This window comes from Callithrix jacchus, chromosome 6 (assembly GCF_049354715.1).
Source record: "Callithrix jacchus isolate 240 chromosome 6, calJac240_pri, whole genome shotgun sequence".
NCBI classification, from domain to species: Eukaryota; Metazoa; Chordata; class Mammalia; order Primates; family Cebidae; genus Callithrix; species Callithrix jacchus.
Window position 1 is genome coordinate 51463615 of NC_133507.1, and position 26762 is coordinate 51490376.

Here is a 26762-nt window from a genome sequence, read left to right on the forward strand (position 1 = left end):
TTTATTCAACTACAAAATTAACTCTGCCTTCCCACACCCCCACATTCACCCACATACAGCCTCCTGAGGTAATTTAATTGAAATTAACTGTAAAAGAAACCCAAGAAAATGCCAAATGTTGAAAGGGAAGGTAAACCACAGAAGCCACCTCATGGGAATTATGAACTGAAACAAAAGTCTTGTCCTTGTACGAATGAAGCTTCAAGTTCATCCTAGCAGGCTTTAAAATACGGATGCACCCTTTAAAATACAGTTATTGCATATAGTTACTCAGAGTATAGTGGCCTTCCTTTCTCATGCAGTTACTAACTATCCATTTAGGTCTGATCTTAGAGACATTGACTCTGTGTTTTTTCCTAGCAAATGGAGATTCTCAGCTAACAAAAAAGTGGTCTCTCCAAATATGGTCTCTAAACCGAAGAAAGTGTACACTCCTCTTGAAGTGCCAGGAGCAAAATAGGGTGTGAGCTGACACCCTGTGGGCTGGTGCACACTGCTCTTGCAGGAAGGAGGGAACAGCCATCTGAAATGGAGGGAGGAGATTTGGGTGACTGTGAGAGAAACTAGGCTGGTAGCACTTGCAGAGAGAAGTTGGCTAGGCTTGTCTTGATTCTCCCCCTCTCCAACACTTGGGTTCATTCCCCTGCAAACTCCAGCAAGTCTCTTGAAAAAAATAAAAATATTTTCTTTTTTAATTCATCCCCTTATGTTGACCTAAAAGAACGCAGTTTAGTTTTTCAAGGTTCTCAAACACCTTAACTTTGGGGAACATAAAAATCTAAAACCTAACTTGAAGATTATTTCTAAACTATTCTCTTATTTTTATTTTTATTAATTTTTTTTGAGACAGGGTCTTGCTCTATAACCTAGGCTACAGTACAGTGGCACAGTCATGGCTGACTGCAACCTTGACCTCCCATGCCCAAGCAATCCTCCCACCACAGCCTCCCGAGTAGCTGAGACCACAGGCATGTGCCACCACATCCAGATAATTTAAATTTTTTATTTTTTTATTTTTAGATATGGGGTCTTCCTATGTTCCCCAGGCTGGTCTCTAATTCCTGGCTTCAAGCATTCCTCCTGCCTCAGCTTTCCAAAGTGCTGGGATTATAGGCATGAGCCATTGTGCCTGGTTATTCTGTTATTTTGAACAAAGTTAGTACTTCAGTTTCAGTCAGAATCAGAACTTATACAGGAACTGGAGATACTGAACTTAGTTTATTCCCTCTATATATGTATATATCTCTCTCTCTTTTAGAGACAGGGTCACCATCTGCTACCCAGGCTAGAAAATAGTGGTACGAGCATAGTTCACTGCAGCCTTGAACACCTGGGTTCAAGTGATTCTCCTGCTTCAGACTCCTAAGTAACTGAGACTACAGGTGTGTACCACCATGCCTAATTCTTCAATTTTTTTTGTAGAGATGGGGGTCTCACTTTGTGGCCCAGGCTGGTCTCAAACTCCTGACTTCAAGTAATCCTCCTGTGGTTCTTTTAGACATAGAATTTGTTTCTGAGACAGTAACAGTATAGGCAAGAGCATCTGAAGCTAGTATTTTGCTATAAACTTTCCCTAAAGTATCAGGAAATCAAGAAGGAAAACATAAATTCCTTTGTAACTTTAAAAAATATTAAGTAGATGATAAATCAAGAATCTTTTTTTCCTAGAAAATGAAACTTCTGAAGTCAGCTTAAAGCATTTCTTAAGAATGGCTCTCTATGATATGTTGGCAAAAAGATTAGTGCTGAGGCTAATGTGTAATTTTCACAAATAATTCTTCCAATGATAGAAATTGTTTATTTGTTTTGGTTTCTATTATCTTTCTAAATGGATATATATTTAGAGAGAATTTTTCTGGCTTCCCTATTCCTCTTCAAATGAAGAGAGGAGGTTTGGGTGACTGTGAGAGAACCCAGGCTGGTAGCACTTACAGAGAAAAGTTGGCTACCCTTGTCTCAATTCTCCCCCTCTCCAACACTCAGGTTCCCCTGCAAACTCCAGCAAGTTTCCTGAAGGAAAAAGATTTCATTTTTTTATTGATCTCTCATGTTGACCTACAGGAACACAGTTTAGTTTTTCAAGGTTTTCTTCTTCAAAGAATAGGGAAGATTGCATACAAGAAAAGATTGCATGAAGTAAAAGTTGGTCCTTTACCCCCAATCCATGCTTAAGCATCCTGGTAGCTATGTGTATGGGAAGATCTGTGCCACATTCTGCTTTGGTAAGTGATTGTGCCTAAAGAAAGCCTAACAGCAGGCACAATGTGAAGAAACATATAAAGCCATAAAGATAAATCTTTGTGTGTGTATGTGCATGTCAATTCAAGAATTATTTCTTGAGAAACATTGTGCAGAGATTGTGCCCTGTTTTAGAGAGAGAGAAAAAATAAATAAAATATTGTCTCGGATATCAAGGAGTTCACTTCCTATTCATGATTTGACACTGGATCGTATTCATTCCTTGATGGCCTTCTCTAACTCTGATGGTCACGAATAAGTGTTAGGGAAGTCATGGAATCAAAATATCTTGCAAGAGTTAGTTTGCCAGAGATATTCATACAGAAAATTTCTGCCTTTGAAGACCAATACAATAGGCATCATTGCTTTTGGCTTGGGAAAAACTCTACTCGGTAGTCAGAATTTCTTTTTTTTCTTTTTCTTTTTAAAAAATATTTTATTGAACTTTAGGTTCTGGGGTACACATGCAGAACATGGAGGATTGTTGCATAGGTACATACATGGCAATGTGGTTTGCTGCCTCTATCCCCATCACCTATATCTGGCATTTCTCCCCACATTATCCCTCCCCAGCTCCCTACCCCCCGTTGTCCCTCCCCTAGTCCCCTCCAACAGACCCCAGTGTGTAATGCTCCCCTCCCTGTGTCCATGTGTTCTCATTGTTCAACACCATCTATGAGTGAGAACATGTGGTGTTTGATTTTCTGTTCTTGTGTCAGTTTGCTGAGAATGATGGTTTCCAGATTCATCCATGTCCCTACAAAGGACAAAAACTCATCATTTTTTATGGCTGCATAGTATTCCATGGTGTATATGTGCCACATTTTCTTGTCCAGTCCATCATCCATGGGCATTTGAGTTGGTTCCAGGTCTTTGCTATTGTAAACAGTGTTAATGAACATGCATGTGCATGTGTCTTTACAATAGAACAATTTATAATCCTTTGGCTATATACCCAGTAATGGGATTGCTGGGTCAAATGGTATTTCTATTTCTAAGTCCTTGAGGAATTGCCACACTGTCTTCCACAGTGGTTGAACTAATTTACACTCCCATCAACAGTGTAAAATTGTTCCTATTTCTCCACATCCTCTTCAGCATCTGTTGTCTACAGATTTTTTAATGATTGTCATTCTAACTGGTGTGAGATGGTATCTCAATGTGATTTTGATTTGGATTTCTCTAATGACCAGTGATGAGCATTTTTTCTTATGTTTCTTGGACTCATATATGTCTTCTTGTGAAAAATGTCTGTTCATGTCCTTTGCCCATTTCAAATGGGGTTTTTTTTTTTCTTTAAATCTGTTTTAGTTATTTGTAGATTCTGGACCCAGTCCCTTTCTCAGATGGATAGATTGCAAAAAATTTTTCCCATTCTGTTGGTTACCAGTTCATGCTAATGATTGTTTCTTTTGCTGTGCAGGAGTTTAATTAGATCCCATTTGTCTATTTTGGCTTTTGTTGTCAATACTTTTGATGTTTTAGTCATGAAGTCCTTGCCTATGCATATGTCCTGAATGGTTTTGCCTAGATTTTCTCCTAGGGTTTTTATGGTGTTGGGTCTTATGTTTAAGTCTTTAATTTATCTGTAGTTAATTTTAGTGTAAGGTGTCAGGAAGGGGTCCAGTTTCTGCTTTCTGCACATGGCTAGCCAGTTTTCCCAACATCATTTATTAAACAGGGAATCCTTTCCCCATTGCTTGTTTTCATCAGGTTTGTCAAAGATCACATGGTTGTAGATGTGTGGCATTGCCTCCAAGGCCTCTGTTCTGTTCCATTGGTCTATATCTCTGTTTTGGTTCCAGTACCATGCTGTTTTGATTACTATAGCCTTGTAGTATAGTTTGAAGTCAAATAGGGTGATGCCTCCTCCTTTGTTCTTTTTGCTTAGAATTGACTTGGCTATGCAGGCTCTCTTTTGGTTTCTTATGAAGTTTAAGGTGTGTTTTTTTTTTCAGTTCTCTGGCAAGGGTGATAGGTAGCTTGATGGTGATAGTGTTGAATCTATAAATTACTTTGGGCAGTATGGCCATTTTCAAAATATTGATTCTTCCTAACCATTGTCATTGAATGTTTTTCCATATGTTTGTGTCCTCTCTTATTTCCTTGAGTAGTGGTTTGTAGTTCTCCTTAAAGATGTCCTTTACATCCTTTGTTAGTTGTATTCCTAGGCATTTTATTCTCTTTGTAGCACTTATGAATGGCAGTTCGTTCTTGATTTGGCTCTCTTAAAGTCTGTTATTGGTGTATAGAAATGCTTGTGATTTCTGCACATTGATCTTTTATTCTGAGACTTTGCTGAAGTTGCTTATCAGTTTCAGGAGTTTTAGGGCTGAGATGATGGGGTCTTCTAAATATACAATCATGTCATCTGCAAATAGAGACAATTGGACTTCCTCCTTTCCTAATTGAATACCCTTTATTTCTTTTTCTTGCCTGATTTCTCTGGCTAGAACTTCCAATACTATATTGAATAGGAGTGGTGAGAGAGGGCATCCTTGTCTAGTGCCATATTTCAAAGGGAATGCTTCCAGTTTTTTCCCATTCAGTATGATATTGGCTGTGGGCTTGCCATAAATAGCTTTTATTATTTTGAGATATGTTCCATCATACCTAGTTTATTGAGAGTTTTTAGCATAAAGGGCTGTTAAATTTTGTCAAAGGCCTTCTCTGCATCTATTGAGATAATCAAGTAGTTTTTGTCTTTGGTTCTGTTTATGTGGTAAATTATGTTTATAGACTTGCATATGTTGAGCCAGCCTTGCATCCCTGGAATGAAGCCTACTTGATCATGATGGAGAAGCTTTTTGATGTGTTGTTGCAATCAGTTTGCCAGTATTTTATTGAAAATTTTTGCATCTATGTTCATCATGGATATTGGCCTGAAGTTTTCTTTTCTTGTTGAGTCTCTGCTAGGTTTTGGTATCAGGATAATGTTGGTCTCATAAAATGATTTGGGAAGGATTCCCTCTTTTGGATTGTTTGGAATAATTTCAGAAGTAGTGGTACCAGCTCCTCTTTGCATGTCTGGTAGAATTCAGCTGTGAACCCATCTGGACCTTGGCTTTTTTTGGTTGGTAGGCTATTAATTGCTGCCTCAATTTTAATAAGCCTTGTTATTGGTCTATTCAGGGTTTTGACTTCTTCCTGGTTTAGGCTTGGGAGGATGCAAGTGTCCAGGAATTTATCCATTTCTTCCAGGTTTACTGGTTTATGGGCATGGAGTTGTTTGTAGTAATCTCTGATGGTGGTTTATATTTTTGTGGAATCTATTTTTTATTGCATCTATTTGAGTCTTCTCTATTTTCTTTTATATTAATCTGGCTAGTTGTCTGTCTATTTTGTTGATCTTTTCAAAAAACCAGCTCCTGGATTTGTTGATTTTTCAAAGGTTTTTTTGTGTCTCTATCTCCTTCAGTTCTGCTCTGATCTTAGTTATATCTTGTCTTCTGCTAGCTTTGGAGTTTTTTTGATCTTGCTCCTCTAGCTCTTTCAATTTTGATGACAGGGTGTTGATTTTAGATCTTTTCTTGCTTCTTATGTGGGCATTTATTGCTATAAATTTTTCTCTAGACACTGCTTTAAATGTGTTCCAGAGATTCTGGTATGTTTTGTCTTCATTGTCATTGGTTTCTTAACCCTAAGTGTAGTGTTAAAGTCTCCCACTATTATTGTGTGGGAGTCGTTAAGAACTTGCTTTATTTATCTGGGTGCTCCTGTATTTGGTGCATATATATTTAGGATCATTAGCTCTTCTTGTTGCATTGATCATTTTACCATTATGTAATGCCCTTCTTTGTCTCTTTTGATCTTTGTTGGTTTCAAGTGTATTTTATCAGAGACTAGGATTGCAACTCCTGCTTTTTTTTTTTTTTTTTTTTTTTTTAGCTCTCCATTTGCTTGGCAAATCTTCGTCCATCTCTTTATCTTGAGCCCATGTGTATCCTTGCACGTGAGATGAGTTTCCTGGCTACAGCATACTGATGGGTTTTGAATTTTTATCCAATTTGACAGTTTGGGTCTCTTGATTGGGGCATTTAGTCCATTTACATTTAAGGTTAATATTGTTATGTGTGAATTTGATCCTGCCATTTTTATGCTAGCTGGGTGTTTTGCCCATAAGTTGATGCAGTTTCTTTATTGTATTGATGCTTTTTACCATTTGGTACATTTTTGGAGTGGCTGGTACTGGTTGTTCCTTTCTATGTTTAGTGCTTTTTTCAGGACCTCTTGTAAGGTAGGCCTGGTGGTGATGAAATCTCTAAGCAATTGCTTGTTCATAAAGGATTTTATTTCTCCTTTGCTTATTGGCTGTTGGTTTGCTGTATATGAAATTCTAGGTTGGCTGGATATGAAGTTCTTTTCTTTAAGGATGTTGAATATTGGCCCCCACTCTCTTCTGGCTTGTACCATTTCTGCTGAGAGATCCACTGTGAGTCTGATGGGCTTCCCTTTGTGGGTAACCTGACCTTTCTCTCTGGCTGCCCTTAGCATTTTTTCCTTCATTTCAACCCTGGTAAATGTGATGGTTATGTGCCTGGAGGTTGTTGTTCTTGAGGAATATCTTTGTGGTGTTCTCTGTATTTCCTGGACTTGAATATTGGCCTGCCTTGCTAGGTTGGGGAAGTTTTCCTGGATAATATCCTGAAGAGTGTTTTTCAGCTTGGATTCATTCTCTCTGTCACATTCAGGTACACCTATCAGATGTAGATTAGGTCCTCTCACATAATTCCATATTTGTTGGAGGCTTTGTTCATTTCTTTTTCTTTTTTTTCTCTAATCTTGCCTTCTCATTTTATTTCATTGAGTTGATCTTCAATCTCTGATATCCTTTCTTCTGCTTGGTCAATTCAGCTATTGAAACTTGTATATGATTTGCAAATTTGTTGTGTTGTGTTTTTCAGCTCCATCAATTCATTTATATTCTTCTCTAAGCTGTTTAGTCTAGTTAAAATTTCATCAAATCTTTTTTCAAAGTTCTTAGTTTCTTTGCATTGGGTTAGAACATGTTCTTTTAGCTCAGAGAAGTTTGTTATTACCCACTTTCTGAAGCCTGTTTCTATCGACTTGTCAGACTCATTCTCCATCCAGCCTTGTTCCATTAATGGTGAGGAGCTGTGATCCCTTGGAGGAAGAGAGGTGTTCTGGTTTTGGGTGTTTTTATCCATTTTACACTGGTTTCTTCCCATCTTTGTGGATTTATCTATCTGTGGTCCTTGTAGTTGGTGACTTTCGGATGGGGTCTCTGAGTGGACATCCTTTTTGTTGATGATGAAGTTGTTTCTTTCTGTTTTTTAGTATTCCTTCTAACAGTTAGGACCCTCTGCTATAGGACTGCTGGAGATTCACTCCAGACCCTGCTTGCCTGGGTATCATCAGCCTCTGCGTTCTTGCTGGAAACTTCACTCCAGAGCTGTTCCTATTCAGCCATCTTGGATCTGTCTCAGTAGTCAGCATTTCTGTAGTGTCAGCTTAGGTCAGGCTCTGATTTAATTATGGCCATGGATGCTATATCAATATAAGTCCAAAATACAATTTACATTCATATATGATCATATTACATTGATTTTAGTAAGTGAAAACAAGAATTAAAAGCCATGACTCATATTCTGAGCTATTTCTTTTAAAGGAAAAACAACAACAACAACAACAACAAAAGGAGATGGGGGAAAATCTACAGATGTTTCTTTAAGCCAACACAAGCTATGCTTGTCCCACTTGCTTACTCATTAAATAATTAATTATACTTTAGAGTAAAGCAGATATCTGGATTTCTTGACCTGGTGAATATGCCTTTATATATGACATTTTCTATACATTCTTTAAGATGCTTTACAGACTGTGTTATTTATTAATTAATTCTTTTATTTATTTAACATATATTGCTTGAACCACCACTCTGTGCTAGGTATTGTGCTGGATGGTCAGAAACATCAGTGTAACATTCTTAAGAATTCCAGAATATTTTTAGAAGTAGATTTCAAATTTTATGAAATTTAAATAAGTGAGGTAACACTGAGAATTCTGCCTGAAATGAAGGTTAAGGATAACTTTCCCTAAGGACTTTATGTTTGTGTACATTTATTATTTTGGAGATTCAGCATCTTGGTAGAAGGCCTTGATTTTCCTCTGGAGAGCCATCTGGTCCCCAACTCTTAGTCTTTTTTGGTTCTACTCAAAGCTCAATCTTGGGCATATGGCTAAGTTCTGGCCTATTAGAGGATTGGTTTTCTTTGGCCTCAGGGATTGGCCTCATCGCATGATCCAATTTAGATCATTGAGAGTTAGGGAAAGCTGAGGTAAGAGGAGGATGGGTCAGAATTTCAGTGTCCTCATTCAAGCTCTAATTTGTCACTAATTAAAGCTAGCCCTATCCCTGTACTTACTTTATTTTCTTTCCATATATATATATTTTTTTGGCTGGGAAGATAATGCCTTGCTCTGTCACCCAGGCTAAAGTGCGGTGGTGCAATCATAGCCCACTGCAACCTCAAATTCCTAGGCTCAAGCGATCATCTCACCTCAAGTCTGCCATGAACTATGACTGCGCCACTGCATTCCAGCCTTGGCAGCAGAGCAAAACCCTGTATTTTTTTTTTAATAAAAATAAATAATAAATTAATTAGTTTAAAAATATGTAATATAAAAGTAGTGCATTAGTTGTATATACAAAGAGATATAAAAGCATATAAAGTGCCATTTCTTTGGTGGGATGCGTAGAGTGCAGAGAGAAATTGGTGGAGCAAATGGAAAAGTCCTGAAAGGTTTTATTGAGATTATATTTGAGCTGGGCCTTGTAAAATAAGTAGAGTCTGACAGATGCACAAAGTAGGCAAGAAGGTTCTAGAATGAGGGAATTATCATAAACAAAGATGGAGGTATAAAACTTAATTAATTGTACATAGGCATGGATAATGTATTGTGACTAGAATACAAGAAATGTAGAAGGAGAAGAGTACTGGAAGATGAGTCTAGAAAAGTTCACTGTATGTTGGGAATAGATTATGAAGGACTTTGAATGTAGACCCTCTAAGCAATAGGAAGTCATGGAATCGCCAGAAGGGTAGCTTGGATTGAGGTGGAGGTGAGGGAGGGGGAAGTGATGATTAAAGGAAGTGGAGAATGTTGAGAAACTAACAGGTAAAATCAGCAGGAATTGGTGATTTTAAGTATGTGACATGACTCTAAGTTTTTGGGTTAAGCTCTTTTTGGAAAGATGGTGCCTTCACTAAGATACACACCTCTTGGAAGAGAAATAAGTGGTTAAGGGTGTTTAATTATGAGTTCTGTCTTGGACATAAGGTATTTGAGGTGCTTTTGAGACATCTAAGTGAAAATGTTGAGTAAGCTGTTGGATATGCGCAGATCTTGGACTCAAGGGGTACCCTGGGTTAGAAATAAAAACTTGAGAGTCATGGGCATGTGGAGGGCAATTTAACCCAGTGTTGTATATAAGATTTTTTAGAAAGAGAGGAGAGTGAGATAGGAAGTCTCAGAATCAAGCCTTGAGGAATGCTAAAAAGTAACAGTCAGATGGGAAAAAATCATTCTGCAAAAGAACGTGAGAAGGAGGAATGTTTTGTAAAGTTAACAAAAGTAAGATATTTTAATGATATTCTATTGATATAACTCTTTTTTCCTTCCATCTTCCTGTCTGTCAGATTTCCCCATTCATCAGGTGTTGCTAGAAATGCCACAGACATTTTTGGAATGTAGCTAGGGAAGAAGTTCAGTTGCAGATACCTATAGTTTGAGTTTAACAGGATAATGTTTTATGATTTCCAATCCCTTTTGTGGAAAGTTGTTGCTAGTTTTATGCTGTAGAATGGTTTTTCTGAGTACTCTTTTGCTCACCATCCCAGTTCACTCAGTATCTTGATGCAGAGACACAAGGTCAGTGGTTGAATTTTGATATGTAAGTGTTGTATAGCATGTGGCTCTGGAAGTATATGTATAGTGAAGGAGAAACGAAGTTTGAAATGTATGAAGTCAGAAGCTAGTCTATGGAAAAAAATCTTCCAATCATCAGACTTTTGAAATGTGGTTTTTCATAGAGGCTGAGTCAAAATAGAAGTTTTTGTTTTGTTTTGTTTTGTTTTTGCTTTTACGTGAGGAATTATGCAAAATATAATTTATCAGAATTCCACATTTGTAGGACACAAACCAGTACTAGTAGAGCAAATAGGAAATGTGTCTCTGGGTAAAATTGTTTGTATTATGCATCCCCTCATCAATAATATAATGTACATTTTTATCAATATGCTAAAGAGAATAGAATTATTTTTCTGTATATCTATAGGAAAGTAATATTAAAATTGTAGTTACATGCAGAGGCTATCAAAAAGCATGCAATCAAAAATTTAGAAAAATTAATACAAATATGCTATTTTTCTGGATCTTGTGATGTTTGGAATATTGCCAATTTTTAAAAATGTGTAGTACATTATGATTTCTTTCTTAATTCTAAAAAACAGTTATTTTGTAACAATTTTTTAAATTGAAGTAAAATATACATATATAATTTGTTAACTTCACTATTTTTAAGTATAATAAATAGTATTATATGGTTATAATAATTAGCATATCTTCCCAAATGTGTAAGTTTTAGGTCTTCTGAAGCCTGAATTTGCCCCTTGTTAAGACATTTCAATAAACTTATCTACTTATTTTCTTAAGATAAATTTCTAAGAATAGAATTGTAAGGACAAAGAGCCTGTACATTTTAAATGCATTTTATACATTTTGCAAAACTGTTCTTCAGAATAAATCTCTCAAGAATTATATGAGAATGCTTGTTTTCCCATATTATTGTTAGCCCTGAGTATTAATTTTAATGATAATATTTGTCATTATAGTAGGAGAAATGTGATAGTTCATTGTTATTTTAATTTATATTTCTTTGCTAATTAATGTACTGAACATTTTTCATTCTTCTTTTAGCTATTTGTGTTTCTTTTTGGTAAACTTTCTGTTTATAACTTTTGACCGTTTTTGAGTTGGTTATTTTTCCTGATTTTTTTCCTACCTAGGATGGTCATAGTTATCATAAAATTGCAAATAATTTTTCCAGCTTGTTTTGCTTTTTAATTTTATTTATTTTATATGTTGAGATATAGATGTTTTCAGTTTTAAGTGTGTGTGAGATCTCTCATCATTTCCACATGTAGGGTATGGTTGGAGAGGCCTTTCACAATGAAGAACTATGTAAATGTTTTCCACATTTCTCCCATGGCTTTTATAGTTTTATATTTTTATTCTATCTTTAATCTCCCTGGGCGTTTTCAAAAAGGATTTTTTAATTTTTAGGCTTTTTCAAAATGATGAACTGTGTCCCAACATGATTTACTGATGAAACCATCCTTTTCTCACATGTGAACTTATTTTCTTTATTTTGTTCTGAACTTCTGTTCCATTAAGTTGAATGATTATTAAATCCTTAGTACTATTCTGTTTTGGTCATCATAGCCTTACAATAGGTTCCTCTTATTTCTCTTGTTTTTTTTAATGTTGACTATTGTTAAACACTTTTCATTTCATTTGAATTTTAGAATTACCTTTTTTTTTTCAAATTCCAAAAGTATCATTCTAAGTTTCACTAGAATAAAATTTATAGATTTATTTGGAGAGGTAACTGGTGTCTTTTTAATATTGATTCAATATATTTTTATTCAGAAATATGGCATGTTTATTCATAAAAAATCTTCTTTAATACCCATTATAACTTATTAAAAATTTCATAGCCATTGGGTATTGGATTTTGTCAAAGGACCTTTTAGAATATTAAGATGATCTTTTTTTTTCCTTTAAAAGTTAATATGAAAGTTTGGAATAATTAATCTTGAAACATTGAACCATCAGTTTATTCTACATATAAATTCTTAGTCATGTTTCATTTTTTTATATTTGGCTAAATTCAATTTTCTAATATATAGATACGTGTAGATATTAACTCTTCTAATATTTTTATTTAGAATTTTATCTATTTTCATAAGGGGTCTATTTTTTAGGTTTGATTTTTGCATTATTTTTATCATGATGTGCTATCAGTAATAAATAATATGTCTTCAAAAAATATTTGAGGGTTTTCCTTCTCCAGATTCTGGAATTGTTTGAATAGCATAGGAATTTTCTTGTTCTTGAAGGTTTAAAAGAATTTACCTATGAAGCCATTTGGACTGGCACCTTTTTTGAGAATGATTCTTTTACAAGTCTCTTTATTATTTCTGTGGTGACTGTTTTACTCATAAATTCTCAAATCTTCTTGAAGAACTTGATTCAGTTTTGTTAATTTATAGTTTGCCTAAAATATACAAGTTTACATCAGACTTGCAAATATTTAAGTTTGAGATTACGGCAAAAAAATCTATTATAATTCTTTTACTTTTCTTCTGTAGCTGTGACTATATTTCTTTTATCACTTCTATTTTAGTATATTTTGGGAAATTTTCCCCTCTGATTAAACTAGCTAGTGATTTATTTGCCTTATTGCTTTTTCCTACATGAGCTATTTCTGGATTGATTTATCAATTCTAATGGTTGTTTTCTCATTTACTATTTTCTGCTTTTATTTTAATTAATTCTTTCCTTCTGCTTTCTTTAGCCTTATCATTTGTTCTTTCTGCTTACTTCATATGTAATTGAGCCCTTAAAATGAATAGCTGAACCATGAAGAGAAAGGAAGCACTAAAGGAAAGGCTGAGACCCTGTTGCAGACAGACTGAATGTGGGTAGGAAGTAGAAACTGTGAATAAGGGTAATAAAGCATTTTGGCTTTGATCTAGCATCTCAGTTTGTAAGTGAGACTATTCTAGGATACCAAATGAGAAATCCTGTGCAATTACTGATGACTCATGTAGACAGTTTCCCCTCTGCTATTTTGAATTGATACCCCAGTTTGTTAATAAATGATTAAAATGGCCACTCATAATGTTCTGATTGTTGTTAGGCCAAACTTTAAAGGTCTTTTTGTCTTCAAGGCTATCCTTTAAAATGCCCTGAATTTACTAGGTACCACTTTTGTGTTTTAGTTGCATAAATACAACTTATGAATTTTATCAAGGTTTTTACATTTATAATATTTATTTTAGGGTACTATTACATTAATTAAATATTAATGCTCTAAGCATATTTTTCATAGCTTCTCTGTTTTAAACTCCACTGGAGAATATTACTAGAAATTAAAAACCAGTATAGTTTATTATCCATGTCACTGGTGTTGCATTTGGATGATGATTATTTTGGAAATTAAAAAAAGATATATAAGTAGAAGAACCCCCTCTGGGTCTCATGTGTTTCTGTAAATAGCAATTTTATATTTCCTTATTTTTCCTGAGAATATTACATATCTTCCACAGCATCTGTAAAATACTAAGCCACAGTCTTAAATATTGGAGATACTTTCTGATGAGCTTCTAATGAGATTTTTTTAAATACTGTATGTAGTATGAAAATACTGACACAAATCTAGTTTGAAAAAGACTAGCATTTAATATGTGTAAGACATATTTATATCTTACATTTTAAAAAGTCATGATGATGGAGTACATTGGGATGGATAGTCAATGTGCTTACATTTATACCTTTTCTGGATAAGAAACAAAGATTAGTGGGTTAGAGGATCTTGGCTACTGTTGCAGTAATGGTGAGAGATCTGGGAACTGTTACCAGAGATGGTGAGTGATGGCAGTGTTGGACCAGGAGGAGATCAAGGGCATGGGGACAGAAGTTTCAAAAGCTGCTAAATTGCTTATGCCTACATCTGGATAGCAATCAAATATAGCTCCCAGGATTTGGAACTGGGTGATTGGAACATTAATGGTTTTGTTTGTTTGTTTGGCAGGTATAGGATATTTTGGAGGAGGAAGCCCTCTTTCTTTGGAAGGACAGGGGAATTGAGATGATAAACTTGGTTTCAGAATGCTGAGTTGTGGTAGTATAAGAACCTTCAAGTTGAAATGTCCTGTAGGCATCTGGTGATGTGGAGCCAGAGCAGAGAGAAAATGTCAGTACCAGAGAGCCCACTTTGAGAATCATCCCGGAGGTAACTACCAAAGACACAGATAAAAGGAAGGAACTTCAGTGCCTGTTTAGTTAATATGGTTGAATTCAGAGTTTAATTTAGTCTAGGACCAGGAATGCCAAAATTAGACTATAAGACAGAAGAAGCAAATGTTTTTAGAGCTCAAATTGTGTCTGGATTACAGACTGAAACATGGGTCTGAAAGGTAGCAGATGTGACTGATTAGAAGTGGGGAAATGGGGCTAGGGACGTAGGAAAGTCAAATCAGAGGCAGAGGGAATTCATGACAGACTGAAGTTAAAGAGCAGCAGGAGAAGCAAGTAAACGGAAGGAGGAAGTCTTCTCAGCTGCCTTAAATATATGGCAGTACTGAGTTTGATGTCTTTTTTGACTCTTGCTCAAAGGTTAATTCTTGTATGGCCAACCCACTTTATTTTGTAATATTCTTATATTGTGGAAATAAATAAATCCTTAGAGGGAGAATGTAGAAAGAGACAGAAGACCAAAGACTGACTGGGAATGCAACTTGCACAGGAGTGTCGGAAATGTCGAGAAAGATTAAATAGGGGTGTATGGTCCATGGAAGCCAAAGTTTCATATCCAGCTGGTGATCAAGTGTTAAAGGCTGCAGAAAATAAGAATGTAGAATAGTTGATGTATTTCATGATGGGGTATTTGGGACATCACAGGCCACAAGCCAGCCATTTCTGAAGACTGTAAAACCGTAAGCAAAATGACAGGAAGTGAGGACATGAAGCCAAGCTGATGTAGATTACCATGGTAAAGACAGAAGCAATACCAAATGAAGGGAAACACTTCTCCTTTGAAGGGACAGGGAGGATCCAGACATAGGAAAGGGTGGGAATGCAAAATGGCATAGGCACTTTGGAAGACAGTTTAGCAGTTTCTTGCAAAGCTAATGATACGCTTACTATGCAGTCCAGCAATTGCACTCCTGGATATATACCCAAATGAATCAAAAAATTATGTCTATGCAAAAACTGGCACATGAATGTTTATAGCAGCTTTTTTTATAATTGTCAAATCTTGGAAGCAATTGAGATGCCCTTCAATAGGTGAATGGATAAACACACATGGATATATCTAGTTAATGGAGTATTAACCAGTGATAAAGAGAAATGAACTATTAAGCCATGAAACGATGTAGAGGTACCTTAAATGGATATTGCTAAGTAAAAGAAGCCACTCTGAAAAGGATATATACTGCGTGATTCCAACTATGTGACATTCTGGAAAAGGCAAAGCTACAGAATCAGTAAAAAGATCAGTGGTTTTGAGAGATTTGGGGAGAAGGAGAGAGGGATTAATAGGTGGAGCATAGATTTTTAGGGCAATAAACTATTGGGTATGATACTGTAATGGTGAACATGTACATTTGTCAAAACCCACAGAATGTGTGACAGGAAGAGGAGCCTATTGTAGACTGGATTTTAGTTAATAATGTGTCAGTATTGACTTATCAATTGTAACAAACCACTTTAATGTAAGATGTTAATAAGATGGAGAACTGTTGGGCAGAGTCTATGGGAAATCCCTATACTTTCCATTCAACTTTTCTGCAAACCTAAAACTGTCCTAAAAAAAGTCTACTTTTTTAAAACAAAATTTTAAAAGGAATAAAGTCTGCTATATCTACAACATAAATGGACCCCTAAAATAGTATGCAAAGTGAAAGCAGCCAGACATAAAAGGCTACTTGTTATAGGATTTTGCCTATATGTAACGTCCACTACTTTATGAACCAGGAATTAGAAAAAGAAAGGAGTTGATAAACGAGACAGTAAAACAAAGACTTCTGCTACTAATAGGAGGAAGTAATGTGAATGTATTTTAAATTTAAACAAAAACTTAGCTATTTCTCATCAGAAAATAGTTTAAGAGGAAATTTTATGTTCATATATTGATTGTGATATAATAAGATTTTTATAGCATTTCAGGGTGTTGATACCTTGACTAAGTTACTCTATTGTGTAGCTTCCTGCATTTATACCTGTGCTGGGCAAGTGGGGAATCATAATGATCTTAATAACTAAAATGCAAGAATGCCTGGATCAAACCGTAGCTCAAACCAATTTTTGCAGAAACTGTGAGTTACAAAGGCAGATACAATAAATGGGCAGGATGATATGTAGGTCAACCTGCTTATAAAAATAACCTTGACAGAGTTATACAGTCAGATATCTTTGTAAAAGATATCTGTGAGAGGGAGTAAGCCAAGTTTACTGAGCCATAATGTTTATTCATCTTAGACTAAACACTCATAGCTTGTAGGCCTACTGGATTGTATCAAACAGATGACAATTACTGCTTGATTATCACGCAAGATCATCAACTAAGATTCATGATTTGTGAAAATGAAAAATGTTTAATGTTCTTAGCACATAAAGGGTATTTACTGATCAAGTAATAGATGAATGTCCACTAAAAAATAAGCAAACTAAGCAAAAGAGGGCATATTTTAAAATACAGACAACCAACAAATTAGGAAAATGATCAATATATTAATCAAATAAATATCAGTTAATACGAAAATGAGTACTGATTTTATCTGTCAGATAGACAAGATTTTGAAAGAATGATAATACCCAACGATGTATGAGTGGGGGTAAATGAATCCTCTGATTATCGTTAGTGGGAGTACAGATTGCTAGAGGCTTTTGGAGGATGATTTGGCAGTAGTAATTAAGGTTTTTTATGCACATATTCTTCAACGTTAAAATTCCACTTTTAGGAAACCGTCAAACAGAGGTATTGTCCAGGTGCATGAAGATTTATTTGTAAGCAACTTGATAGCAGCATTATTTGTAATAAAGAAAAATTAGAAACAATGGCAATGCCTAGTAACAGATACAACCCACCCCTTAGAATATTCTGCAGACATTAAGATGAATGAAGTAGAGCTCTTTGAATTAACATGTAAAGATTTCCAAGACATATTGCCAAGTGAAAAAGAAGTTACTGAAAACAACTTATAGTGTGATCTCACTTATGTTTACAAACACCCTAAAACTAGATATTGTGTGACTATAGTTCATAAAACATCCAGAAGAATATACTACAAATGCTAGCAGGGCTGTACCTTGGGAAGGGAGTATGTAGTGGGACAGGCAGTTAAGGGAGAACTGTAGTTACTTTACTCTATGCACTTCTATACTGTTTTCTTTTAACAAAAAGAAAATGTGTTTATATTGTTATGGATTATTTTAAAGTGTACACATACCACAATGAATTAGCATTAATAAGCCATTTAGAATATTGCCTGCTACAGAAAAGTGCTGTATAAGTTGTTGAATAAAGTAAGTTCCAACATCAAGGCTTTAAGAAAATAATCATGGGATTCAGGAAGATTTAATTTCTAGGATGTTTAACCCCAGGATTATTAATCTAAAATAGGAAGCAACCTAAATGTCCAATGTTTTATGATTGACTAAATAAACTACATTAATCCATATGATGAACAGAGTATTTATGGTAATTTTAACACTTTCTTGAGGTATATTTTACATATCATAAAATTCATCCATTTCAAGTGAGCAATTCAATGACTTTTTTTTTTTTTTTTTGAGACGGAGTTTCGCTCTTGTTACCCAGGCTGGAGTGCAATGGCGCAATCTCGGCTCAGCGCAACCTCCGCCTCCTGGGCTCAGGCAATTCTCCTGCCTCAGCCTCCCGAGTAGCTGGGATTACAGGCACGTGCCACCATGCCCAGCTAATTTTTTGTACTTTTAGTAGAGACGGGGTTTGACCATGTTGACCTGGATGGTCTCAATCTCTTGACCTTGTGATCCACCCGTCTCGGCCTCCCAAAGTGCTGGGATTACAGGCGTGAGCCACCGCGCCCGGCCCAATTCAATGACTTTTAATAACATTATGAGAGGTACAACAATCACTATAAATCAATTTTACAGCACCCTACCAATAAGATCCCCTATGCCCATTTACAATGAATCATTACTGCTACTGACCCAGGCAACCAGTAATCTACTTTCCTTCTCTATAAATTTTCTTTTTCTGAACCATACAGTGGGATATTTTGCATCCATAGAAACTGGTCATAATAAGTAATAGCTGGTTATAAAAAGTGAAAAAAGCTGATAAAATATTATGTATAGGATTAGCCTGTTTGGCTTTATGTGAAAGGAAAAAGAGAAAAAAACTTGAATGATATATAAAATGTTAATAGTGGTTACCTCTGAGAGGTAGAAATATGGGTACTTTTTTCCTTTGAAATCTATGATCAGAAAATATATATATATCTTAGAAAGGACATGGGTCCTGCAATAGATTCTTTCAGGATTTTCCCTGAGTGTCTGGAAATAAGAGGGTGGGAATTAAAAACTGCCCCCAGAAATAAGAATGTTATTTCTCTAAAGTTGTGGGGATGGGATTACATAGAAATAAGGTTATCATGTGATATGACTAGTACCTGCATGATTCAAGCAGTCAGTAGACCAGAGCGTCTAAAAAGTTAAAGAGAACAGGTGTTGATGCTTCTAGGCTGCTTGCCAGGAACTGAATTCAGCTTATCTGTCCCTGGATGGCCTCCTGGGGATATTTTAGCCAACACTAGCTTGTAGGAGAGGGGCTAGAGTAGTGGAAGGGGACTCATTCCAGCTTTAATACTCAGGGACAGAAGCAGAAGCACCGTAATCTCCCTGTCCTAAGAAGGAAACATGGAAGAAGAGCGACGAGGGTGCCTGCACAGGAGAAGGGGAGCCTGTAAAGACTCGCACATTTGGATGTGTTCTGCCCCAAATTTGGACTTGTGAGGAGTCCACCTTGGGCTTGCTTTCCTTTCTTCCCTCTCCACGCCTCTGCTTCATTATCTTGTCCCTGTTTCCGTCTCCAAAAAACAAAGCTTCTCCTTTTTATTTGCCCTTTTGTTCTTCTCCCTTGTCTGTTGTGAATGAAGTCTCCCACCCTATTCATTAGAGTGTCAATTCTTATGGTGGACAATTTCAAAAAGCATTCAATTGTATCATCTATTCCATTTTTTTTTTCTTTTTTTGAGGCAGAGTCTTTCTCTGTCACCCAAGCTGGAGTGCAGTGGTGCAAACTCGGCTCACTGCAACCTCCACCTCCCGGTTAAACTGATTCTCCTGCCTCAGCCTCGCAAGTAGCTGGGACTATGGAGCGTGCCACCACGCCAAGCTAATTTTTGTATTTTTAGTAGAAACAGGGTTTCACCATGTTGGCCAGGCTGGTCTTGAACTCCTGACATCAAGTGTTCCGCCTGCCTTGGCTTCCCAAAGTGCCAGGATTACAGGTTTCAGCCATCCCACCTGACTCCATTACAATTTTTAAAGTGAAGTTTGTGTTTTATATTCTTTGTATCTTTTGGAGGCTGTTTTATTTGAAGAGGGCACAACACTGATTTAGACAAGAGCATAAATTTTGGTGCGAACTAACAAGAGTCATGTGTGATTCTGATTCTTAAAAGCTCCACCTTTTATGTTTATTGAATTTGTGTAGAAACAAAATTGCAGCGAATGAAGCTGCAGTTTTGGAAGCAGGGCTTTCCTCTGGAATCTCTGGAAAACTCCAAACTCATTTAAAAATCATTTTTAGGATTATATTTCTAAAAAGGCTCTGAAAGTATTTCATTATATGAAAATAATGTGACCGCTTTCATATTTGATATTATTTTCCAAGTTATTCTACTTGAAGAGTTTATTCAGCATTTGAGTCACGACTATCTTAAAGCTTCGCCAGTTCCAAATCAGTGGGCTCCAAATTAGTGAAGTTTTATCATATAGTTACTGCCTGAGGGCAGAAGGGACTTTAAGAGTGTGGTTGTCAGAATCTACATAAAGGGAGGAGGTGTTATCTGTAGGTGGGCAAACCTTTTCTCACTTGTTCATTTAGCTGACAGTGATGTGGCTCTTCAAGCTGTTTTGCCTTCTACAAGTAGGGTCCATGAACAGGATGTCCCCCTTCACTAAGAATCTTCATTGTAGACCCCCGGCATTCTTTAATGATCTATAATTGGACCAGACCACACAATGGGGCTTAAATCGCCTTTCTCTCTGGCTTGGAAGTTTGAAAAGGCTGGCTACCTACTGTCTTTTTTCAGTACGTTGATGGAAGGCCCAGTGCTCAAATTCTATGCATATTAGTGATATTTTAATGAGTTTCCAGGGTGAAAGTGACTTTTTTACACTGTTTAATGATTTGCAGTTTAACTCTCTTTCTGAGTGGGATGTTGTAAAGATTAATTAGCCAATGTTCGTAAAGTGCTTTCAAGCTGAAAAGTGCTGCGCAAGCGTGTACAGACTCATTAGCTTCTTAGTCATTAAGGCTTTTTAGACCTTTGGCATTCTGAAACTACATAGTGAAGGCCAAATTAGTTGTTTTTTGGGAAATGAGAGACTTCAGAAAGAGCAGAATAGAGCAATGTAGATTTTATTTAAAAGACATCTGTAGCACTGGGACTGAAGAAAAGATAAAAATATTTCGTTTTTCATTTTCTATTTCTACACTGCTTCAGTTTTTCTTACTGCCTCTTTTCAAAAATGCACTTGCCTGCTTTTCCTGCACGTTTCTTTAGAAACTCTATAGATCATACTGTCATATGCGAATACATAGTGCAATTGAGTCTGACCCCAGAGGGCTGAATTGTCATGCCAATGAATGGCACAGGGTAGAACATTTCCTACATTAACAAAGATTCTCTCTCAGTGTGCAATGAGCCATGAAGGTATAATATTGTCTCCGTCCACGGTAATGTTTGGCCCATATATACACTGAGGTTACTATGATTCAATTAAGCCTTTGATTGAGGCTGAAAAAATACAAATTGGCTACCAACGACATAAAGAAGACCTAAAAGAAACCAGAGACAAAGGCAGATAATCTACCAAGAATTTGATTGGCAGCTGGCTTTTTAGGGGAATAATATCTTGTAAGTACTGAGAGAAAATAACTGTCAACCTAGGATTGCATACCCAACTATATTACCTTCTAAGATTGATTATAAAATAAACATATTTTCATACAAAACTAAAAGCATTTACCACTAACCCTAAAAGATACTCTAAAGGATTGTCTTCAGAAAGAAATAAAACTATTTCACAAAAAGAAGGAAGGAGATGTTGGAAGGAATGAGGAGGAAAAAATTGGTACACATGTGGGTAAATCTCAACAAACAATAATAATAATAACAATGTTCAATAGGGCCAACACTTGGAAGGACTTAACAGAGAGTTGAAATTTGAACTTTAGCCTGTATTTTTTGTGAAAATATTGAATCTGTTTGAGCTGGCTAGTAATCATCTCAGGGATATAACTGAAGCTAGTGGTAAACTGGAAATAGCAATGGTGTTATGTAATTTAGTGGTGCTGCATGTTAACCCAGGGCTTGACGGGAGAAGGCAGTCAGGCGGCTCTTGTTAAATTGAGTTAAATTGAGCTGATCTGTGCATTCCCACTACAGTGAGTAAGGTGTTCGTTTTGCCATTTGCTTTTGTTTGGAAGCTGTTATAGAAGCATTAACTTGATAAATTGGAGTACACAAAACAAGACAGTAGGAGTCTCTTTTGCCATTCAAAATGCCATGTTAAATGCCTTGTAATTGGTTTAAAATAGCAGAGCTTTTGTTGATTTTCATCTCCAATAAAGGGTAAGAATTGGAGGTATATTGTGATATGAGGGGTTAGTTACATTCGTATGAAAAAAATTCATGAAAGTGACAGTTGCTAGACATGTAAAATGGAGGAAGATTGTGGAGCTGCTTTTCCTGAGGTTGTGACAAGTAAATACCATTCATCTGTCAGGACTAAATTGAGGGGTGCTTTGTCAGACACAGTGGGGTAGATGTAAAGAACTAATAGCAATCTGATTTGCATGCTTTCTGGATAGTACACTATGCTATTCATGAAGAATAGCTTATATTATTTGGAGAAAGTATTTGCAAATTCTAAATTTTTTAGACTAAAAACTAGGTTTGATGGAAACAAGACTGGATGAGGATGAAGAGATTTGTGATTGACTGACAGTTTGATGTCAGGCTGTTCCTAGTCTCCCGGGGACACTGCAGTATTCCCATGGGGCTAAGACTGGCACCTCTCTGGCTGTGTGTGGAACTCAGCCTGGTTCCCAGACCCTGATTCATTCTCCACTCTGCGGCTGGAGCCGCACCACAGGACCCACACCCGTGGGCCCAGCTTTGCCACAGCCCACGCCTGTGAGCACTTCTGTGTCTCCTTAAAACATTGTGTCCCACATCTCATACCTGATGGGCCCCTTCTTTTCTTCTGCCATTTCCCTCCCTTTCACTGCCAAGAGTATAAACTGATCCTTAGAGCTCTACCTGGAGGGAGGGCCCTGCTACCTGCTGACAGGCTCTCCTAAAGCCAGCCCCTTTTCTGCTGGAACTTTCCACTCTGGCCTTCATAACCACACTCTGGCGCCTGTCAATGTGGTCTGCTCTCTACCTAGGATTTCCCTTACACCAACTGCTAGACAAATTGCCCCCTGAGCATGATTGCCTTGTTATCTCTGGAAACTGAGTTTTGTCTGCTCTACAAGAACTGCTTTCTGCTTCTGCAGTCTCCTATGACTGTGCATACACTGAAATAATGGACTGCTAATCTTAGTGATCTATCTTGCGTTGCAGTTAACCAGACTATCATATTAATGGTATGAAAGACATGTATGACCTTGGGAAGCGGGAGAGTGTAGTAGTTAAGAAGGTAGATCCTAGGGTTAGGCCACTTGGATTCTAAATTCAGCTTCACCATTAACTATCTAGGTGACGTTGTTAAGATTCATAAAGGGTCTGACTTTACCATACTGTACATGCAGGCTAGCAAGTTAGTCTGCCACAGTCTCACGGATGTTGACAGAAGACATGAGACTCCTGGATCAGTGACAAAAAACAGTATGTACAACAATAGCAATAATTTGAGCAGCAGTGTCTGCTGGTTCCCTGACCCTGATAACAGCATATATATTAGATTTCATGATAGAAGAGGAACCTCAAATGTAAGCAACCCAAATCTTTCACAATGAACAGTGAGCCTGCCTGAGCTCTGTCTAGAGGGAGATACTGTCTTTATTATACTGGATGGTAAACACTTCTGCTCTTTGCTCTGGAAGGAGACAGTATCTCTATCTTTCAAGGATGTTCATTGTATAAGCATTCCCAAAAGATACGGCCAGTGCCTCTTGTTTGCCAACCGTGTGGAAACATAAAATATCTGTAGAGAATTATCTCTCAAGAATTTTGGGTAAGTTCTTAAAGCCTCAGTTCTCTCATCTGCAAACATGGATTAACGGTAAAACATAAATGAATATAAAATAGATATAATGCGTATACAACACTTAACATCACCCCTACACGTAGCATCATGCCTGACACATTGACAGAAGGGCTTTGCAAATGTTAATTGCAATTGTAAATTATTGTTTCTTGAATAAGGTGCAAGTATGTTTACTGAATTCTTTGTTTTCTCTAGTAAATAGAATATTAAAGCTCAGTGATGTTTCACATTATTTGAATCAGCAAAGATTAGAACTAAAGAAGACCATACACCTGCTATTTACAGTTAAGAAAATACGTTCAAGAGGTTATGTGATTCGTTGAATTTCAAATTAAAAAAAACTGTAAAAATGACAATGATCATTTGATTTAAAATTAATATTCTTTTTAATTAAACATAATACCTGGAACGCAATAAATATTGGAATTACAAATGAAGTGAAGCAAGCCTATGATATATTAGAAAACATTTCACATGTGCATTTGGTCGTTCTCTTCTTCTTACTTGCTTGACTTACCAACCACCTTAAATTTGTCCCCTGAAGGCATAAATAAATAAAAGTGAAAAGTTAAAATAAGTAACCCATATCTCCTCCTCACTTTTATCCCTGTTATAGTCACTGTCTCCATGGCAGAAAAAACAAAACCTCCAGACAACTCAAAGGAAAGTGCTTGCTGTATGTGTAGGTGATATTGAAAGTGGTCCCATTCTGCCCAAAGGCAGGGAAATTCTAGTGAAATATCCCGCAGCTTTATGCCAACATCTTTATGCTGCCTTATGGACAAGCTTTCTAAGGCATGAGGGGGAGTAGAAAGAAAGGGGAGAGTAGGGAGGAACAGAAATAACATCTAGTTCCAGAAGACAACATGTGAAAATCCAGGGAAGGAGTTTATCCCAAAAAGATCTGCAAAAATCATTGATTTTTGTACCTCTTCTTAATTCTGATTCCATTGTTTTTCTGTTTTCTTTAAAAGTGAGGTCATAGCTTTAGTTTCTATATGGCACTGAAATTCTTTCCAGGACCCTAGGTCAGAGTTGATCATGCCCAGGTAAGCAGAAAGCTTTGAATAGGAAATTCAGTGATAGGGAATGTGAATTGCCCTTCATCTTTTGTCTACCTCAAATCCTCTTCACAATTACCTTACACGCCAGGTGATTCTGTTCTGGATGTCCTGGGTGCCTCACAAGTACTTCTTGAGTTGGTGGAGGCTGCAGTCATCCCTTACCCATGGTGCGCACTGCACTGCCCTCTGTTGGAGACAGCAGGAGTTGCTCTATGCCAGGGCTTTGTACCTCTTCCTAGGGCACCATTGTGTGTGCAGGAAGGCGCGCGCGCACGTGTGTGTGTGTGGGGTGGGGGGGCTGGGAAAGAGAGAGAGATATATAGAGACATAGAAACACTATGATATACACATGCTTTTTTCCCTCTTGCTTTAGAGAACTCCAAAGTATGTCACTTGTTTCATCTACATTGCGAAGAATTGAGGGAAATAGTTCTTTCAGTTTTCACCTGGAGCATTCTCTCTCTCTGGAATCAGAGATTCTGGAGATGAATTGTTCTGAGAGTGCCAAGCGGTAGTGAAAATCCCTGTACCTAAACCCCCATGATGAGAATGTCTTTGTTAGGGTCGGGCCCATCACAGCTGTGTGCTTCTGCCCATAGGAGGACTAACCCTGGGCTCCCAGCCTTTCCTCATCAGGCTTCTGCAGAACCATTCCACCAATCTGACTTGTGTCCAATTATGTCTACACAGTGGCGGATACAATTCGAGCTCTTCTGTAGAAGGCTTCCAAGCCTGCTGACCCCTGAGTTTCCACTGGGCCCATCCTGAGGGGCATGCTTAAATATGATAGCCGATAGGTCTAGAATGAAGCTGAAATCCCTGCTACAGATGTGAACTGTATGCCATATACATATGGTATATGCCATATGCCAACAAAAGAATTGACTTATATCCCGCCCACCTCCAAATGTGAGTATGGGCACATGCTTTAAATTCCAGGTATATCATGGTTCATTTATTTATTTATTCTTTTTTTAATAATCAAAGAAGTAATACAAGCTGCTTTAGGCACAGTTCCTATGTCACAGGCCTCATAATCTGTTGCTTCACTTTATGTCTTCATAGATGTGAATTCTCTAGTTAAGCTTGATTTACAACATCTTTTAGATAACTTTGAAAAATATTCATTCTGAAGTTAAAATACTAGTATCAATAACTCTCTGTACTCAATCTCTATAGATGCACATAAAGTATTCCAATCAGGCATATACAGGAAGTGTGGAATTTAGCCTAGCAAGGGATGTATCAGTGTTCTTAGGTTTTAATGTTCTTACTGCTCTCTTTGTCTCAGGTTATGCAGATGTATCTTCCATTTTGTGGAATCGCCATATCTAACGCTCAGCTCTTTGCTGCCTCAAGGAAAGAATATGAAAGAAGCAGAGTGAGTAGAAAACAACATTTTGTTGACACTCCTCAATACTCTCTGTCTTTCTGGTTTCTGTAAGTCATTATGTCTTTTAAAAACAGTCAATGAATGATCTTTGAATAGTCCAAGAATCTTTTTTATTTGTATAATTCTGCAAGGCTGTGGTTGAAGATACACTTTAAGCAATAAGCCCAAATGAAAGTGGATGCAAATTATCTGTTGTTATTTGGGGGAAGGGGTATAAACTCCTTTCAAAAAGGAAATTAATATCACATCTGTACTGTAAGGCAGCAGATGTATCCTTGCTAACTTGTGGCTTTGAAACAATAACACAATTTGGTGATGCCTTTATAACTAAATTCCTTTAAGAAGCAAGCTAGTACCCCCACCTCCCAGATTTTATTTTTGAATTGTAAGGATTTCTGAAAGTACATGTCACTAGATACTTGGAACAATAATGCAAACCCTACTTCATAGTATTATAAAGAAACACTTAGATCTTTTATACTTTCATGAGCTATAGAACTAAGTTGTGAAAAAGGCAAAGTCTAGCACTCAAAAATTGCTACATTATCAAATAGAGATTAAATTATATTAGACTCATTCTACTTTTAAATATAGAAGGATTACTGTAACAACTTAGAAATATATTTAACAAAAAGATGTTCAAAAAGGTTGGAAACCCTCAGTTAATCTGGGCATCAAGTTGATTAAAACTTCACTTGCTAATTATTATGATTTATGGATTTTTTATCAGTAAACAGATAAACACAGTTGACTACTACAGCCATGGT

General features: G+C 36.7%; 1 protein-coding gene across 1 annotated transcript in view; it reads left to right on the plus strand.

The window, feature by feature from the left end:
* The window catches only part of PDE11A (phosphodiesterase 11A), a 409487-nt gene that overhangs the window by 103938 nt on the left and 278787 nt on the right, over positions 1–26762 (plus strand). Inside the window, exon 3 of the mRNA XM_002749280.6 lies at positions 25894–25983. Within this exon, the coding sequence (XP_002749326.3) occupies positions 25894–25983 (90 nt within the window). The remainder of the gene's footprint in view (positions 1–25893; positions 25984–26762) is intronic.